At 41.8% G+C, this 19735-nt stretch overlaps 1 protein-coding gene across 1 annotated transcript in view; it reads left to right on the top strand.

The window, feature by feature from the left end:
- Positions 1–19735, top strand: part of Gars1 (glycyl-tRNA synthetase 1) — a 40763-nt gene that overhangs the window by 11257 nt on the left and 9771 nt on the right. Inside the window, exons 4-12 of the mRNA XM_041640083.1 lie at positions 329–470; positions 1980–2068; positions 2488–2564; positions 5223–5368; positions 10774–10923; positions 13112–13274; positions 15985–16149; positions 17291–17398; positions 18749–18894. Coding sequence (XP_041496017.1) covers positions 329–470; positions 1980–2068; positions 2488–2564; positions 5223–5368; positions 10774–10923; positions 13112–13274; positions 15985–16149; positions 17291–17398; positions 18749–18894 — 1186 coding nt within the window. The remainder of the gene's footprint in view (positions 1–328; positions 471–1979; positions 2069–2487; positions 2565–5222; positions 5369–10773; positions 10924–13111; positions 13275–15984; positions 16150–17290; positions 17399–18748; positions 18895–19735) is intronic.

Here is a 19735-nt window from a genome sequence, read left to right on the forward strand (position 1 = left end):
GGTATAAATAACAGCCCAAGTACCCATAGTAAATAAGAGAATGCAGTGCTGACCCTTAGGTTATTGTTCTCTGCCAGTGTGGCTTGTTTTGCACATACACCGCAGTTTGCTTTTTCATCCTGCCCCTGCATCTGTGACTTCAGTTAGTGTAACTTGGGGCTAACCCTCTGTGAAATTACAGCACAGAGACAGAGTGGAGGGAGCCTTTAGGTTTCCCTTGATCAGCCAGCTGGAAATGGTGCTCTTTGGTGCAGAGGGGCTTGTGCTGTGGGCAGCATATGTGTCAGAGTAACAAGAAGAGCCCATGCTTGCTTCTCTTTGCTCACAGGGGTCAGTGGCTTGTATGACTTCGGGCCAGTAGGATGTGCTTTGAAGAACAATATCATCCAGACCTGGAGGCAGCACTTCATCCAAGAGGAGCAGATCCTGGAAATCGACTGCACCATGCTCACCCCTGAACCAGTTTTAAAGTGAGATTCTGCTTTGATGGGAGAAGTCCTTTCAAAGTTAATACTTTTTGTTTATAAAATAATAACAATAATAATAATAATAAGTTTTGATTACAGAAACTGCTCATTTAGAAAGTTAGTGAAAAACAAAAAAAGAGACATGCCTGCTGCTCACAGATAGCCACATTCAAATTACTTTTTGTCTTTTCATTCTTCTGAATGTTCCTGCATATTTGAACATGATGAACACATTGCATTTCTTTATGCAATGTAGGTAAGCATTTACTTACAAAGTTAAATCTGTCGTAAGCATTTTTGGAGCCATTGAGATGGTTCAGCAGATAAAAGTGCTTGCTGCCAAAACTGACACTCTTATTTCACTTCCCCAGCACCACATGGTATAGAGGGTAAAATGACTCCTACAGCTTGCTCTCTGTCCCTGTCGCATACAGCCACATACGTAGACATACCCTGACATATACAGTGAATGAATAATTTTAATTTTTTTTTTTTACTTTTATTTATTTTGTATACAATAGTCTATCTGTATGTATGTCTGCAGGCCAGAAGAGGGCACCAGACCTCATTACAGATGGTTGTGAGCCATCATGTGGTTGCTGGGGATTGAACTCATGACCTTTGGAAGAGCAGGCAATGCTCTTAACCACTGAGCCATCTCTCCAGCCCCGAATAATTTTAATTTTAAAAAGCGTTTTTTGGTGACAGCATAGTGTTCTGTTTTATGAATGTAATATGATTTAGTTAGTGACATATCATAGGCATTTAAAGTGTTTCTGAAGTTGTGTTCAAATAGGTGCATTTTTGGATATATCCTTGATTATTTCCATGACATAAATTGTTCATGTAATAGGCATTCTCATCCATGCTCTTTATGTATTAAAATTTCAATGCAAAGGTGTATGTATGTTCAAGATATTTAAAATGGGATAGGATTTCTGTAACCATGCAAAAAGAATTCTTATCACTTTGTGTCTCATCCTTACTAACATTTAATATTGTTAGGTAAGATGGCAGTTTTTATTATTAGCTTCTTTGGGGTGCTGTTAATAATCATAGCCAATTAAGACGAGAGGCATCCCTGTTGATAAGTCTGTAAGATCTGGATAAACTCAGTGAGCCATTAGTCCTACTAATGGTAACTGTAAAGATAATACTAATGCCAGTGTAGGTCAGGATCTGTACTGAGCTGTGATGAATTCTTGGCTCATCAAATTCCTGATGATGTTGGCTTTTGCTTAGATGGCTAATAATAATGGAACAAATATGAACTATCCTGATATGTCATACAGCCTTAAGATAGTTAGTAAATATGCTAATCTCTTTTTCCATAGGAAATAACTTGAGAGGGAATGAGAGAGTTTTCTTAGAATGTATGTCTCTGTCTGTGAAGGATACATGGTTGCTCTAGATGGGGAGTTTCCATCTTGGACATACATGGATCTAATCTCCAGGCAGACATATTATAGGGGATCTTCTAAGATATTATCCTGTTTTTGCTTATTGATTTAGGACTTCTGGCCATGTAGACAAGTTTGCTGACTTCATGGTTAAAGACGTGAAGAGTGGAGAGTGTTTCCGCGCCGACCACCTGCTGAAAGGTATGGGTTGCGCCTCTTTCCTGTGGGTGCTCACAACAAAGGGGGAACCCTTTTTTTCTCGTTTTTTCCTTTTTTAAAAAAACTTGGGTTATAGTTATACTTAGATTAAGCATACAGATCATAGTCTCCAAGAGATTAGTTCCATTCAGATAACTTCTAATCAGCAAGTGATCAAGACATTATTATCGTCTGGGGCTGTTACTCAGTGACAGCCTGCTTAGCATGGTTAAGGCCGTGGGTTTTATGCTCAGCACAAGAGAAAAACCTGAAAACATTCAGGTCACCCCTGCAAAACTGTCTGCGGATTAGTAAAAAAATAAGAACACTAAGTTCAGATTTGTTTTTAGTTGCCTAGCACTGGAACTCAAATGTACTCTTTTAGCGATGGGAAGTGACTCTTACCAACACTGTTCTTCCAGCTCATTTACAGAAACTGATGTCCGATAAGAAGTGTTCTGCTGAGAAGAAGTCAGAGATGGAAAGTGTCCTGGCCCAGGTGAGATATTTGGAGACATCAGAACAACTGTGTGTATGTTCCTGTGTTTCTGTGTCTGTCAGCAGTTCCACCGTGTTCATGAAGTCCCACGTAGTACAACTTAAATTTTCTTCTATGGTTAACGACAAGCAATTGTGTTTTTTAACTTTTCTTTTTTTCCTTTGTTTTTTAGTCAGTGTAGACCTCACGGTGTAGCCAAGGCCAGCCGCCAACTTGAAGTGATCCTCCTACCCCAGCCTCTCAGCTGTTGGGATGATAAGCATGGAGCCATCATGCCTAGCTCTAAAACCCGTTCCTTCCATTGATCTGTCTAAAACTGAGTAGAGAACTTGGTAACATTTACTTGTTTGTATTTTTTCATTTATTCATCCATCTTATGAGGGAAGGGTTAGCTATGCCATGGCTCAAGTGTGCAGGCCAGAAGACAGCTTTAGAGAGTCAAGTCTATTCCCTCTTTCTACTATATAGATCCCTGGGATTGAACTCGGGCCTTTAGGTGTTTGGCAAGAACCTTAACACACTGAACCATCCCACCCACCCCCTTTTGGGTTTTTTATTTTGCTTTGTTTTGGTTTTATCTTTTTGAATTTGTGATTCCTCTTCAGCCTTTCAAGTGGTGGGATTATGGGTGTAAGCCACTGTGTCCAGTTTAACATTTTGCTTTTCTTTCATAGAAATTGCTACATTCTTTTGCTACGTTTACCCTGTTTTTTGTTCAAGCTTGCAGATTTTTCTCTGAAAATTTACTTTGTCTTCCAACCTTAGATGTGAATTTTCTTCTTCATTTGAATTAAAAACTTTGTTAATCTAGTTGTTTATTTCAGTCCCTGTGGTGTATAATTGTTCTTGTCGGGAGCTTGTTGCTCTAATGTCATCAAGGTTAGTGAGTCAGTTTGTTCTATTGCAGTGCTTTTAGAGCAGCATGCTCCTCCCAGTGCTGGGATGGAGCTCTGGCCTGTGTCCTCATTGTAGCCTCAGGCCTCACATGCTCAATTTCTTCCTCTCTCAAAGGATTAACGTTTGTTTAAAGGAAATTATCCCTGATTTTGGAATTTTTTTAATTTAATTTTTTGAGACAGGGTCTTACTTTAGTCCTGACTGTCCTGGAACTCAGTATGTAGAGCAGGCTGGCCCTTGAACTACAGAGATCTGTCTGCTCTGCCTCCTCATTGCTGGGATTAAAGCTGTGCACCACCATGCCTGGCTTTTTCTTTTTCTTTCTTTCTTTTTTTTTTTTTTTGTTGTGATTTCTTATTTTTCCTTCAGAATTACTAAGGATATTGCCATGTGTGTACTGTGTAGTCTCTCTTTAATCATACCTGTTGCTTTCATTTCCAAGTAAAGTAAAATTTGGGAACTGAGTGTGTCTGATCTGGTGAGCTGTGATTGCAGTTTGAGTTCTAGCCTTTTCGTATCCAAGAACAATGTGTTTTATTGCTGCTGTTTATATAAAACCCTCAGTGAAGAGTGAGCTGGGAGCTAGTGTAGCTCTCAGAAATGGCCTCTGTAGTGTCACTGGTTCAAAACCTGCTTGGTGTGGATCACATGATGGTGATGCCCTACCAGTTTGTGCCAGTGGTTCCACCGCTGCTCTGGGAATAGCAAGAGTTCCTCTGAAACGCAGTCTCCCTCCAGTGGGAAGAGCTCTTTCCTTTGATGTGGACTCAGCAGTTGAAACTTGCTCCCCTTGCTCCTCTGTCTGTGTCTGTGTGGACTCAGCAGCGAACTTAACTTTCCTTGCTCGCCCCTCAATCCTTGTTGACCTATCTCCACGTGTAGCATTTTGTAAAATTAGCTTAAAACTGTTTTTTGCAAGAAATTAGGAAATATGTTTGAAAGGTGAAAAGTCCTTTATAATTCCTTGAAGCTAATTTTCTTAACTTTTTGAAATATGAATAAATGTAATATCAAAAATGTAGTCACTGTTCACCCTGTGCTGATATGAGGGCGACTGTGTTCATCTGTGTTGTTATTAGAGTTTGGACATGTAGTAAGTGCATCTCTGTGGTCATCTCCATGGGCAGTCGCTGGTGAGCATGGCCCAGGCCCATTGAACGGTGAGGGTTTCAAAATGAGCTTGTCCTCCGCTGTTGCTTTTGACTAAAGAAAATAGGGAAACTTCCCTTACCAATTATAAAGAAAACTGAGAGTTTACTTTGGTCCATGCCTCCATCCTGTTTTAACCTGTTTGTTAAATCCTTATCATCTGTCCAAAAGTGTATCAACTGTTATTTCCATAAAATTCAGACTGAAACAATGAGTTCCCACCCATCTTGCTGGCTTTCTCTGTTCTTATTTAGAAGTTAAACATTGATACTTTTCTGTAGTGGCAGCACTATGCTTCCTGATGGTGGAATTGTCCAGTTGAGCTGTCAGAAGTGCCAATGAGTCTCTGCATACAGCTCTTCCTTGCTCTTTGTGTGAGAAGATAATTGCAGGCTCCTTTGCTTCATTTCATTTCTCAGACCCAGAGTCAGCCATTTTTCCCAAGCAGACCTTGTCCTCACTAGTGGAGATGGTTCCTGGTCATGTTTGGGCTGGGGACCTTCTGCCTTAGTGTGGCTGGAGCAGTTATGGGATGCAACTGTGTATAGTATTTGTTCTGCACCTTGTGTTCAATAGCTTCTGCACTAATTGTTTTCTTTATGTGTTCTTTAGCTTGATAACTATGGACAGCAAGAACTTGGGGATCTTTTCGTGAACTATAATGTAAAGTCTCCCACAACTGGCAATGACCTGTCTCCTCCGGTACCTTTTAATTTAATGTTCAAGACCTTCATTGGGCCTGGAGGAAATATGCCTGGGTATGTATTGCTTTTATTTATCTATTTATCTAACACATTTATTGAAATTGCCTGTACCGAAAGGCAAAACTTGGTGCCAAGGAGAAAGGCTGCACTTTTATAAGCTAAAGCATAGTGAGGTTTTGTGTTTGTTATTAAATAAGTACAGAAGCCCGTGACCATCCTATCTTCCAGTGAGAACTGCATAGGATAGGAGGGCCTGTACCACACTGTCCTTTATAGGTCCTGCTCATGTATTGTTGACTTCACCCACATTCTTGAAAGATAGCTTTTATACCTGAAGCAAAGCTGGTGACAGTACAGAGCCCCAATGTGGGACAGACTTTCTTATCTCCTGTTCATTCCTGGTGATTTAAGAAAATAGTTCTTTTCATCTATCAATCTTTTTTCCTTCCTCTTTTCTTTCTGCGTTTGTTAATTTATCCGGGGAGTAGGGGTACATGTGCACAGCACTGGAATGGAGGTCAGAACAACTGGTAGGAGTTAAATTGTCTCCACCGTGTGGACAGTGACTGAACTCAGGCTCAGAGTTGTGGAGCTGGCATACCTCCCAGTGAGCCACCTTCAGGCTATGTCACCTTGACACAAGTTAGAGTTTTCTGCTAAGAGGGAACCTCAATTGAGAAAGTGCCTTCATGAGATCTAGCTGTAGGCGTTTTCTTTATTAGTGATCAGTGGAGGAGGGCCCAGCCCCCTGGGCTGGTGGTCCTGGGTTCTGTAAGAAAGCAGGCTGAGCAAACCATGCACCAGCCAATAAAGAGCTCCATGGCCTCCATGGCCTCTGCCTCAACTCCTGCCTCCAGGTTCCTGCCCTGTTTGAGTTCCTGTCCCGACTTTCTTCAGTGATGAACAGTGCTGTGGAAGTATAAGCCAGATAGACTCTTTCCTCCCCAACTTGCTTTGGTCATCCTGTTTCACCCCAGCAATGGAAACCCTAACTAGGACATAGGCCATTTAAGGAAATAATTTAAAGGGAAAGGAAGCACACTTAGTATGGTAGTTAAAAGTAGAAATAACCAGTGCTGGAGAGACGGCTCATCAGTTTAAGAGCACTGGCTGCTCTTCCAGAGAGCCTGGGTCCAATTCCCAGCACTCACACGGCAGCTAACAGCTGTCTATAACTCCCAGATCCAATACCCTCAGACATACATAAGGCAAAGCAGCAATAAAATAAAATAAAATAAATGAATAAATAAATTTTTTAAAAAGTAGAAATAATCTATTTGCCCATTGACTTGGGAGAGGTTAAACTGACTATAATGGAGTAGATCATTTCATTCTGACATGGCTATTTCACTTAAACCCAAGAGCATTTGGTCATTTAATAGTAGGAAGGTATAAAGTCAGTACAGGAAAGGCATAATTTTACACACATTTTTTAGAAATACAACATGTAGCTGCAGTTATATTTGGATGAACCTGGAAAGGGCCATAAAAAAATGAGTAGTTAGTTTGTTAGAATGGGAGATGGTGAAGTTTAGGGTTTCTTTCTTTGGGTTTTGAACTTGTCTTAGTATTCTAAAGAAGACCTCAAGGACACTTATTTAAGTGAATGTTTTACAGAGTCTTTTCTGTGAAATTGGAGTGAAGGCAGTGGCTATAATACTGCTGTGTTTTGAATGAGAATGCCCCCATAGCCTTATTTTATTGATTTATTTTATTGAAAATAGCTTCTTCTTTCATACAGTACATCCCAACCATAGTCTCCCCTCCCTGTACACCTCTGAGCTTCCCTCCACCTCCCCTCTTCCCCCAGACCCACTCCCCCCTCCATTCCCTTTTCAGAAAAGAGCAGGCTTCCAAGAGAGGACATCCAGACAGGACCAAACAAGATAGAATAAGACAAGGTGAAAGCCATCATATCGAGATTGGACAAGGCAGCCCAGTGGGAAGAAAAGACTGAAAGAGCAGGCAAAGGAGTCAGAGACACACTCACTCCCCTGTTAGTAGTCCCCCGAAAACACCAAACTAACAGCTGTAACACACACAGAGGACCTGGTGCAGACCCACGCAGGACCCATCTTGTTTTCTCAGTCTCTGTGAGCCTGTGTGAGCTCCACTTAGTTGTTTCTGTGGGCCGTGTTTTCCTAATGTCTTTCATCTTCCAAGATAGACTTATTTATTTGCATACTTAGTCCTCATTTGATGCATTGTTTGAAAGGATTAAGGGGTGTGCCCTTGTAGGTGTAGCTGTGTCCTTGTTGGAGGAGGCATGTTGCTTGGGGTGGAATTTGAGGTTTCAGAAGCCCATGCCAGGCCTCCCACCTATGGATCAGGATGTAGGACTCTCAGTACCATGCTGGATCCTGATGGTTAGGAACTTACCCTTTGAAACTAAAAGCAAGCCCCCCAATTAAGTGACTTTCTCTCATAAATTGCCTTGGTCATAGCTCTAGAACAGTGATAGGACAACTATATTTTCTTGACTTTATCTTTAAGATAGAGAAATACAAAAATATCTGGTTGAAAATACAATGGAAAGAATACAGAGAGATAGGAGAAATTGACCTGACTCAGTTAATGACTGAGCACTGACTGTGCTTGAAGAGGACCTGGGTTTGGTTCTCAGCACCCATAAGGCAGCTCACAACTATCTCTAATTCCAGTTCCAGGGAACTGGATGCCCTTTTCTGTCCCTGTAGGAACTGCATATACATGGTGCACATACATGCAGGTAAAACATTCAGACACATAAAATAAATCTTTAAAAAAAAAAGGAAAGAGGAGTGATGTATTTAGCCATGAGGGGAGGAAAATATGTTAAGGAAGTCAGAGGCAGGGAAAATAAAAGGAAGAGTAATGGCATACATGTGATGAGAAGTTAGAGGGGGAGCTGGGTGGGTCTGGGGAGGGAGTCATCCAGAGTGGTTGGTTATTTTTAACATTTGTGCTGCTATTGTACTCGTATATCTTGTAGGCAGATTGCTACTACAGGTTGCAGTGTTTGTAGTTGTGTAATATTGATCATTACCTTTCTTCTCTGGTACCCATGCAGAGTTCCTTCCAGTACCATGAATGCTAGTTAGTAGGAGTGAAGCTCCAAGTTGGGTGCCAGCTCATTTTCTCCATGTTTGATGACATAAGTATCTTGTGTCTTTAGCCATAGGACCTTATTGTCAGGTTGTGGAGAGCAACTAAATACCCTTGTGTTGTTTGGGGAGATCCCTGGGACCCTTGGCCAGTCTACACACTGGTAGCATAAGATACCTGGTCGGGGCATTGTCTCTCCCGTTATATGTTGACCATATATGTATTTTTAAAGGAAGCTGCTGTAGTAATAGGTTTCCATATGCTTTTTCAAAAGATCCTTTTTGTAGGCGGAGACTTTCTTTTGTTTTCCAGCCACCCAGACCCAAATAATCACGCAGAAACTATATATAAACAACACTGCATGGCCGATGACTCAGGTGTATTTCTAGCTACCTTTTACATCTTAAATGAACCCATTTCTATTAATCTGTGTGTCACCATGAGGCTGTGGCTTACTGATAAGGTTCTGGTGTCTTTCTCCTTCTGCAGCTACATGATGTCTCCCTGTCTCTGCCTTCTTTCTCCCTGCATTCAGTTTAGTTTCCCGTCTGCCTTTATTTTGTCCTGCCATAGGTCAAAGCAGCTTTTTTTTTTTTATTAACCAATGGTAATAAAGCATATTCATAAATACAGAGGGGAATCCCACTTTAGCCTTTAGTGTTATTATCCCTAAAAAGTCCTAATGACTTTACCAGGAAATTTCTACACTTTAGGAAAATAGCAAGATATAAAGAAACAGAAATTTTCTGTGTTAACAGAAATCAATAGCCTTTCTTTCTTTCTTTCTTTCTTTATTTATTTTTAAAGAGGGCATCGAATCTTTTTTTTTTTTAATTTATTTCTTGTGTATACTGTGTTCTGCCTGCATATATGCCTGCAGGCCAGAAGAGGGGACCAGATCTCATTACAGATGGTTGTGAGCCACCATGTGGTTGCTGGGAATTGAACTCAGCACCTCTGGAAGAGCAGTCAATGCTCTTAACCTCTGAGCCATCTCTCCAGCCCTCAATAGCCTTTCTATATACAAATAGCAAGCATACTGAGAAAATTATCACAGAAATAGTACCTTTCTTGGTAGTCTCAAAAAACCAAAATCTTGGGATAACTCACTCCAAACAAGTGAAAGGCTTGTATAATAAAAGCCTTAAGACACTGAAGGCAGAAATTGAAGACATCAGAAGATGGAAAGATTTCAGATGCTCATGAATCAGTAGGGTTAATATTGTGAAAATGGCTATCTTACCACAGGCACTATACAAGTTCCATGCAATTCCCCATCAGAATTCCAACACAATTCATATCAATTGAAAAAATGATCTTCAACTTCATATGGCACCATGAACCCAGAAAAACCAAAATCGCTAAAACAATCCTGAATAATAAAAGAACTTTTGGAAGTATTACCATCCTAGATTTCAAGTTGTATTATACTAGCAAAAACAGTATGGTGTTGTCATTAAAATAGATATGTTAGCCAATGGAATCCAAGTAATGAACCAGGCACAAGTCCACACACCTATGGACATCTGATTTTTGACAAAAAAGCCAAAAATACACACTGGGCCTAAGGTAGCATCTTCAATAAACAGTGCTGGTCAGCTGTTATGAAGAAAAGAAAAATTTGCAGGTAAATGGATACTGGTTGACATTAGAAAAAGATCATCTTGAGTGAGGTGACCCAAACTCAAAAGACAAATATTACGCATTTTCTTCTTATATATGGATATTAGCGTTTAAGATTTTGATACTGTACTATTTATTACAATCCAAGAAATCACAGAAGGAAGGGGAAATAGAGTGAGTGTTATAGAGAGACAAAGGGAGAAGTAGAATAGGATTAAGTGGGGTGGGGGATGAGAGAGTAGGACAAAGGAGACAACTTAGAAATGCTGAGACGAAGGCCTGGTGCAGGAGCAGTTGAGAGCTCATGTTTCCAACCACAAGCTGGAGACAGAGAGCACTCTGGGAATGGCATGAATCCTTTGAAACCCTGAAGTCCACCCCAGTGACAGAACTTCTCCAACAAAGCCATGCCTCCTAATCTTTTCCAAACAGTTACACCAACTGGAGACCGAGTATTCAAACTTAGCCTTTGGGGGCCTTTCTCATCCAAACCACCATAATGACACTCAGAGAAGTGGGTGTTCTGACCACTGGATTAAAGAAAGAAGGATGGTTCTGATGGCATTGTGGCCATCCCAAGTTCTTGGTCCATCCCATGATTCTGTGGGAGTGTTGGCTTCCTTTTAAAACTTCTAATGTAGGCCTTGAGCATAGCTTTGCTGTGAAGAGGGCATATGTGATACTTGACTTGTAAAGACTGTTTTATTGGAAAAGAATTTATTTGTAACTGACTGACTTATCTAACTTTATAGATATCTGAGACCAGAAACTGCACAGGGAATTTTCCTGAATTTCAAGCGACTTTTGGAATTCAACCAAGGGAAGTTGCCTTTTGCTGCTGCCCAGATTGGGAACTCCTTTAGAAATGAGATCTCTCCTCGGTCGGGACTGATCCGAGTCAGGTATTGTTGGCATTGGTTGGAGGTGGACATTTGTACTTTAGTCTTGTCATAGGTTATTTTTCTTCCCCATGTAATCTCTGGTGAGGCTAACAGTTTTGATTGAGGACATGAATTATAAGGGAAAGTAAGGAGCCTGGATAACAATTTACGGTTCCTGCTTGCTCTGAAGCTCTCTTTCCTTTGCTTACCACCTGTTTTGAGGATATATAGATCTTGATGTTGAAACCAATGCCTTTCTGTCAGTGGTGTATATTACGGGATCAGTCTGGTGTGTGTGTGTGTGTGTGTGTGTGTGTGTGTGTGTGTGTGAGTGTTACAAAGAATGGGCAGTGTTCAGGGCAGGTGGCATTGCTAGGAGGGTGTATCCGGGATGCAGCCTCTGGATATGTTGGGGCTTTATGACATAAGGCAGTTGGCAGGCCAACACTGACGAGTTCAGACACCTCTCTGGTGTGTCAAGGCATGTTTGAGAGGATCCTGGCACTGGCTGGTCTCTCTTTCTCTAGAAGCCTACTGTGATATAAGTTTATGATTTCCACTTTTCTTCCTGACATCATCATTCTGAGTGATTCCATACAGAAATAGGCTGTGTGCCATTGTTAGCTTTCTTATGCTCCAAAACAGTCTTCTGGTCCAGCATTTCACTATTTCCTGTTTTCTTCCTGTCACTAGATAAGAGTTTTCAAGGTGTATTGATACATACATTGTGGGATGATTAGAACAGGCAAACTCGTAACCAATTTGTCCTTTTACATTGTTGCCATTCAGTTTTTACTCTGGTGGCGAGAATCTTAGCCCTTTCAGTGGGTGATGATGATATTACATTATTAACTACAGAACAGATGGAAAGACTTTCCCTGCACTGTTGAAGTTCAGTCCTGTCAGGCCTGGTATGAGTTATGCAAGGACACAGCACATTCCCCTCAACTTTCATGTGCGCAGACACATTTCATAGTTGTTGAAAGATAATTAAGACTTAATGCTGTGGGACCAAATAAAATGTGCCATTAACGAGTAAAATTCAAAACTCAGAGCTCTTGGCAGTACATTTCTTATGTTTAGGGCCAATCTGTGCAATTTTGTGTTGCTTCTAAAACGTCTGAGATAATCAAGAGAGTACACCATGAAACTGTGTCCATTTTCTAAAAAAAAGATTTTTGACTCATAAAATTAACTTAAAACATTCTCTCTTCCCCTGTAATAGCTACTAAATTGCAATTCAGAGAAATCTCTTTGGAAAACCATTGCCGTGTGCATATTTATTTCGTCATTATGTGCTGCGCTTGATCGTGGCTTGTTCAATTCATGCCCAGTGTCCTTTGCCTGGAATAACACTTCATTTAGAAGCTCTTGCTCTAACGAGACCATCTGTTTGCTGCCATTATCAGTCATTTACTTGTTTGGAGCTATAATACAGCCAATCAAACTGCTTTAAAACCCGGAGAACCATTTCAGTTCACTTCTAATTTCCCATTCTTTAAAAAGCAAATGTCTGGTTTCCTTTAGTATATATTTGTGCAAAGACATGATGCTTAAAGCAGAATCATTTTATGTGGCGGTCGCTGTTCAGCCTCTCATTTCTCTTTGCTTGTTTTCCTGTTTTAAAGGCTGCATTAATCTGTTTTTAAAAATCAGTTTTATTGCTGGGCAATGGTGGCACACGCCTTTAATCCCATCACTTGGGAGGCAGAAGTAGGCAGATTTCTCTGAGTTTGAGGCCAGCCTGGTCTACAGAGTGAGTTCCAGTACTACTCAGAGTAACCCTGTCTCAAAAAAACCAAAACAAACAAGCAAAAATATTTATTTATAGTTGATACTCTTGGGTATAGCTACATAGAAGGAATTACTATTTGAGAACAGCTTGTTGCTAAAGTTATTATTTTTATTTTTGTTGTTATTTTGATACTACGGATTGAACCTAAGGGCTTGAACATACTAAGCATAAACTCTATCATGGAGTTGTATTCCAGGCCAGTTACTTATATTCTTAAAAAAGCAACCACCTTCACAAACCTCAACTAAAAATCTTTGGCTAATTTTCTTAGGAAGCTGGTGTTTGTTCTGCTTGGTCACAAGAAATTCCTATAGTTTAGGCTCTTTATCTGTGAGGAATGAGCAGCTAGAAGTAGGAGCATCGGTGACTCAGTTTTATAGTTGAGCATGCAGATTTCTATCACCCCTCTTCCAGGGAATTCACAATGGCGGAGATTGAGCACTTTGTAGATCCCACAGAGAAGGACCATCCCAAGTTCCAGAGTGTGGCCGACCTCTCCCTTTATTTGTACTCAGCAAAAGCTCAGGTCAGCGGACAGTCTGCTCGGAAGATGCGCCTGGGAGATGCTGTTGAGCAGGTACGATTCTGGAGGAAATTGTTTTATTATGCCCAATTGGAGATGACCGCACTTAGCAACTTGGTTGTGCATTGGATGATGGCATCTTTGCCTTTTGCAGTATTTTTGTTTATCTATTTTGCAGCATTGCTGATCAAGCCCAAAGGCATGTGCAGACTTGGCAAGTGCTTGGCCTGCATTTTCAGCCCATGACAGTGTTTGTCTGTTGTGGTACTGGTGAGCAGACCTAGGTCCTTGCAGGCTGAACAAGTGACCTAGCTCTGAGCTACAGCGCCAGTCTCCATGTAGTATTTTTTGTTTGTTTGTTTTATATAGAATTTATTTTACAGTATTAATATCATGAGAAACATTTATATGAACCACCCAATTCTGAGCCATGACGCTAACATAAGAAAAGTGTTTAGGGGTTGCAGAATTGGCTCCGAGCTGCTCTTCTAGAGGACCTGGATTCAATTCCCAGCACCCACATGGCAGCTCACAGCTGTCTAACTTAGTTCTAGGGGATCTGACACCATCATACAGATATACATGTAGGCAAACACCAATCTATGTGAAATAAAATTTAAAAAAGAAAAATGTTTAGCAGATGGGCCAGGGAGGTTGCTCAGTAAGTAAAGACACCTACTGCTAAGTCTGAAGACTTGAGTTCAATTCCTGGGATCCATGTGTGGAAGGAGAGAATCAACTCCCGCAAGTTGTCCTCTGGCCACACACATAACTTTAACATTCTTGTCGAGTAGAGCACTTAGGATTTAGGTCTTGGCTTGAACTGTGTATTGTATCTAACTAACCCTGCATTAATAATCTGCACCACTCTGAGAGAGACAAGCACTCTGGATCCAAACCTCTTTGTGTTGCCCACAGCATAGGGTTATAGGCCTTGTATGTCGATGGGTTTCTGTCTGCCTGGAGAAATGAGTGAGTGGAGACTTACCCTCATGAGCTGCTCCCAGTAGTGGCTGTCTTGCCTGGAGGAGCACTTGAGCCTTCTGGGCCCAGAAATATGCAGGAAGAGGTATCGCCTATTTTGTGGGAATGATCTGCTGTGCTAAGTACCATAACCAAAAGCAACTCGGGAGGAAAGGGGTTTATTTTAGATGACAAACTACTCCATCATTGAGGGAAGCCAAGGTAGGAGCTTGAAGCAGAAGCCAATAGAGAAATGCTACTGACTAGCTTGCCTCTCCTGGCTTGCTAAGCCACCATTCTTACACAGCTCAGGCCCACCTCCTCAGGGATAGTACACCTCATCCGCAGGAGACTGGTCCTTGCTATATCAGTTAGCAGTCTGCAGGGGTCTCTGCTTCCACCACGGCCAGTGAAGAGTAACTAACTGCCTTTGAGAGCTGAGAAAGTGGTTCGGTTCAGCATGATTCAGTAACTGGTGTCGGTTCAAACTTTGAGAGTCTGACCCTGGGTAGTTTATTTAAGCATATTTAAGCACAGTACAATTTGGGAAAAAAAGTTTCCTGGTGATAATTAACTGAATCCCATGCACAACAAAGCTTAAGGCATGAGTACTTCAAACTCTTTGTAGAGTATAAGTAACATCTTCCATAAAGATTGAGAAAACAGGCTCAAGATAAGGGTCTGGGGCAGGATAGTGCTATGGATTGACTGAGACAAAGAAACTCAAGAGAAGAGTCTGGGAGAGGGTCAGGTGTGGCCTGGCTACACAGGTAGCACAAAGGTCATCAGATTATTAACCAAGTCTGTTTGCAACCTTCTGGGTGGAAAACAGGTTATCCAGCTCATCTCTCCCCTTGACGAGACACCCCTGTGTATTTAATATTCCTGGTTTCCTTAGTGCCTGTCTGAGTAGAAGGACTTGCATGTCTTCCACAACAATCAAGAAAATACCCATTGGCCAGGATGAAGTTCTTCCTTTGAGATTCCTTCTCAGGGATTCTAGGTTTGTGTCAAGTTGACAAAACTAACCAGTAGACAGACTTGCAGTGTGGGAGGTGAGGCTAGATAGTGTCTAAGGTCTAGTACTAAAGGTACAAATGATATGACTGTATGGAGCAGATGAATCTCAGTGGGTTAGAAGACATTTTTAAAAAATTTCAAGATCAAGCAGTGATAGTGCACCGCTTTAATCCCAGCACTCAGGAGGCAGAGGCAGATAGATCTCTGATTTTGAGGCCAGCCTGGTCTACAGAGTGAGTTCCAGAACAGCCAGAGCTGTTACACAGAGAAACCCTGTCTTCAAAACCAAAACAATTTCATCTATTTCTTTAGTTAATTTAGTGTCATTTATGACTGGATCTCAGGAGTATATGGTATAAGGCTGGATATGGTACTGCAGCAGCTGAGTCCATTGGACAGATACCTTAAACTTCTTGGTTGTCGTTTTGTTTTTGTTGTTTTTTTGAGACAGAATCTCACTATTTAGCTGTGACTGTCCTGGAACTCACTCTGTAGATTACTCTAGCCTGGAACTCATAGAGATCTGCTTCCCTAGTGTTGGGACTAAAGTATGCACCACTATGCCCAGTGTGTTAGATATATTTGACAACTTCATCATTAACTTGTTAACATGACAGTAACTCTTTTAAAATAACTAGGATCTCATTGTGGGTATTTTAAATTGTTCTGAAAGCAAGAAGAAAGTTTACTCTGTGTTGTCTTTTTATCAGTAGACTATGAAATACTGTAGATGTACCTTGGTCTTCAAAGGTGTTAATGTGTATTTTTTTCCCTTGTTCAGGGTGTCATTAACAACTCAGTATTAGGCTATTTCATTGGCCGCATCTACCTCTACCTCATGAAGGTTGGAGTATCTCCTGAGAAACTCCGCTTCCGACAGCACATGGAAAATGAGATGGCCCATTATGCGTGCGACTGCTGGGATGCTGAGTCCAAAACGTCCTATGTAAGTAGACTGCAGTGAGTTTTTACACTGCCGTTTACTGTTCTTTATGCCAGAGTGGACCAAAGAAACTAGCAAGACGGCAGTTGACTTGTGTTCCCTGTAGCGAGGGGCTGACCCCGTGTGTCTAAAAACACCGGGACACAGAGATGGCTGCTGTAGATGGGGAGCGAAGGGTGGAGGTGGTGTGGCACAGGTGTGCCTGCTCCCGGTGTCTGGTACTGTAGCCTCCCCCCGCCCCCCACAGTGGAGACAAGACACGCATCCGGCAATGCTGGCACTGGTGGCAGGGCTACAAGATTACAGCACTCTTAGCTTAGAGAACTATTTGGTAGATTTAGGAGATAGGCTAGGAAATTCTGACCTCTTTTTCTCTAAGCAAGGGGCCTGAGAGCATTGGGGTCTTCCTGGTTGCATGTCTCTCTTCACCTGTATAGAGAGAAGCTGCTGTCACCCAGGGGACATGAGTTACACAAGGTCATTGGCTTTGTGTCTTACTTTTATAAAATGACTTTGGTTTTTATTTTGTTTATTTAATGCAGTCTAATGCTAACCCGGCCTGGCTTAAGCCGTGAGCCTCAAAGTGCCCAATTCTACGTATGAGTCACCACCACATCTGGCTTAGTGACTTTATCTTTGTGGATTAATATTTTTCTTAACATTTTTAATGATTCATTTTTATTTTATGTGCACTGGTGTTTTTGCCTGCATGTATGTCTGTGTGAGGGTGTCACATCACTTGGAGCTGGATCACAGACAGCTGTGATCTGCAGTGTGGGTGCTGGGAATTATACCTGGGTTCTCTGGAAGAGAACCTAAGTGCTCTTAATCACAGAGCCATCTCTCCAGTCCCAGATTAATTTTCTATAATTAAAAATTAGTCATACTAAAAAAGCAATGACTTATTTTTATAAGAAAGAATGCCAGATGTCAGCCTGGAAAATAAGGCCACCAAATACACAGTGTGAATTTCTCTGTGTGCTTTATAAACTCCCTCGTGTATGAACTGTTCTCTTTTTAATAATATACAAAATCCAGTTGGAGATTCTCTAACTGTATATTTGGAAGGATCAGTTACTGTCTGTGTTTTCATGAACAATACCAATGTGAGCAGTAAATGAATTTGTTTGTTCTGTCCTCCTAGGGTTGGATTGAGATTGTTGGATGTGCTGATCGTTCCTGCTACGACCTATCGTGTCATGCTCGAGCCACCAAAGTCCCACTAGTAGCTGAGAAACCTCTGAAGGAACCCATATCCTTTCTGACCACTCCAAACTGAGAGGGTCTGAAGGTGTGTGAGCCCCAGTTTGTCCCTTGGTTTTGAATGAATGGTTAATTGTCGGTTGGTATCCCTCATTGCTCCATTGCTGGTCTCCCCTGAGGGTCTAATGAGCACCCCAGCATTAGACCCTTATAGACACACATTTGGAAGCACACCCAGAATGTTTTTCAGGGTGCTGCTTTTTCTCAGATGTTTCCAACACGCCCTTCTCTGCACCTGCACCTACATATAGGATGGCTACTGAATGTTGTTCTGCTAGAACCTTAGTGCTGTTTTAAGATAATTTAGCTCACTCACACTGTAAGTTAGCAGAATGCGAGTTTACCCCTTTTGTTTTTATTTATATTTATTTATTTATTTTTGGTTTTTCTAGATAGAGTTTCTCTGTGTAACAGCCCTGGCTGTCCTGGAACTCACTCTGTAGACCAGGCTGGCCTGAAACTCACAGAGATCTGCTTGCCTCTGCCTCCTGAGTGCTGGGATAAAAGGCGTGCACCACCATGCTTCACTGAGTTTGCTTCTTCTCTGGCTCTGACATTGTGAGCTGTTCCTTAGGGTTGACTAGTGGCAAAACCAGATTTTTTTTAAAAAATTATATTTATTGATTATTTGTTTGGACTTTTTATACAGCACATGTATGGAGGTCAGGACAACTTCCAGGAGTTAGTTCCATGCTTTTGTCATGTGAGTCCCAGGGATTTAGTTCATTTTGGAAACAAGCCCTTTTTCCCATTGAGGACCTTATTCGTCAAAGATATTACCAGTTGTTATGCTATGGGCTGAGATATATTGTGAATTAGATAATATTTATTTCACTGTAACCTTAAAAATCTTTGATAATAATATTCATTCTTTGTGCGTGATTTGTATGTACACGTTCATGTGTGTAAGGGTGCACGAAGACATGTCTGAATTGAGCGTCTTCCTCTGTTGCCCTCTACCTTCGTTTTTGAGACAGTCCCTCACTGAAATGGAGTTCACTGATTTCAAAGACTGACTGAACAGCAGCCCCAAGGAGGCCTCCTGTCTCTGCTCCCCCAGTGCTGGAACTGTAGGCATGCATAGACACACTTGGCTGTGATGTGGGTGCTGGCCACCTGAGCTCAGAGCCGCATGCTTGAGTCGAGTCATCTCCCCAGCCCCTGCTGTAGGCCGCTCAGGATGATTTTGTGTGTCCCTGACTCATCTTGTGTTTGACACAGGAATGAACAGGGTCTGGGTTGCTGGTGCTGACAGCACTGCCGGTGGTTTTAGAATGTTACGATCGTTTTCCAAAGTCCTAAAGCAGTGCTGTGTTGCAATTCCTTGACTGTTTTATACAAAACAGTTAACGTCGTCCAGTTTGAGCCCAATAAGGGAGCCGTGGGCAAGGCGTACAAGAAGGATGCCAAGCTGGTGATGGAGTACCTCAGTGCCTGTGACGAATGCTACATTACAGAGATGGAGCTGCTGCTGAACGAGAAAGGGTAAGGTGCTGTTTCTTCCCGGGGCCCACTGCAGGCTCAGCGTGGGCAAGATGGGTGTTTCTAGAAGGGTAAGTTCTGTCTGTGTGGTACTGGTGTTTAAATAACTCTTGTTGCTAGAATTTCAACATTATAGCCTAGAAATATATTTGAAGCAAAATAATAAAGATCTTATTATCTTCATGAACATTGTCCCAGCTTTAATCTCCAGCATCTTGGAGGAACAGGTTCTTTTCTAGTGATTTTCCTAGAAGAGACTTCTGAGCTAGATTGGAAGCTAATCTCACTTTTCCTTGGAGGCCTGGAGTACTCTGTAATCATAGATATAAGCGCAGCAGACGAGAGTCCTTAAAGGAATACAGCAAATCCAGTTCCACACGGTGTAGAACCTACCGTAATAAAAAGTAATCTGTGAAAGCAGTATCGTGTGACTCCTGGTGAGGGAAGTTAATTAGAAGACCTTGGAATAAGAAACGGGACTCAATACATTCAGTAAGATAGCTGCATATGTGTGCATGCTCTTACATGTGGGAAGGAAGGGCTGGAGAGATGGCTCAGCTGTGAAGACTGCTTCAGCTCCAGGGCCCTCTCTGACCTCGTGGGCACCCGCCCACATATGGCAAACATTCACACACATAAGTCTTTAAGAGACGTGGAAGTGTAAACACAGTGCCAGCTGTCACCTCCCATTGAAGCCTCGCTGCGTGGGGCGACAGTGAATTAAATAGCGCAGAGGAGATAACATTTAATTTAAGGTCACAGTCTCAGAAACTCCATGGAGCGTCAAAAGTTAGAGGCTGGGAGATGCCATGGAACAGTGCCAGACAGATGAGCACGTGTGTGA

Source organism: Microtus oregoni, unplaced genomic scaffold (assembly GCF_018167655.1).
Source record: "Microtus oregoni isolate MIOR12 unplaced genomic scaffold, Mior012 000062F_ref0000492, whole genome shotgun sequence".
Lineage (NCBI taxonomy): Eukaryota > Metazoa > Chordata > Mammalia > Rodentia > Cricetidae > Microtus > Microtus oregoni.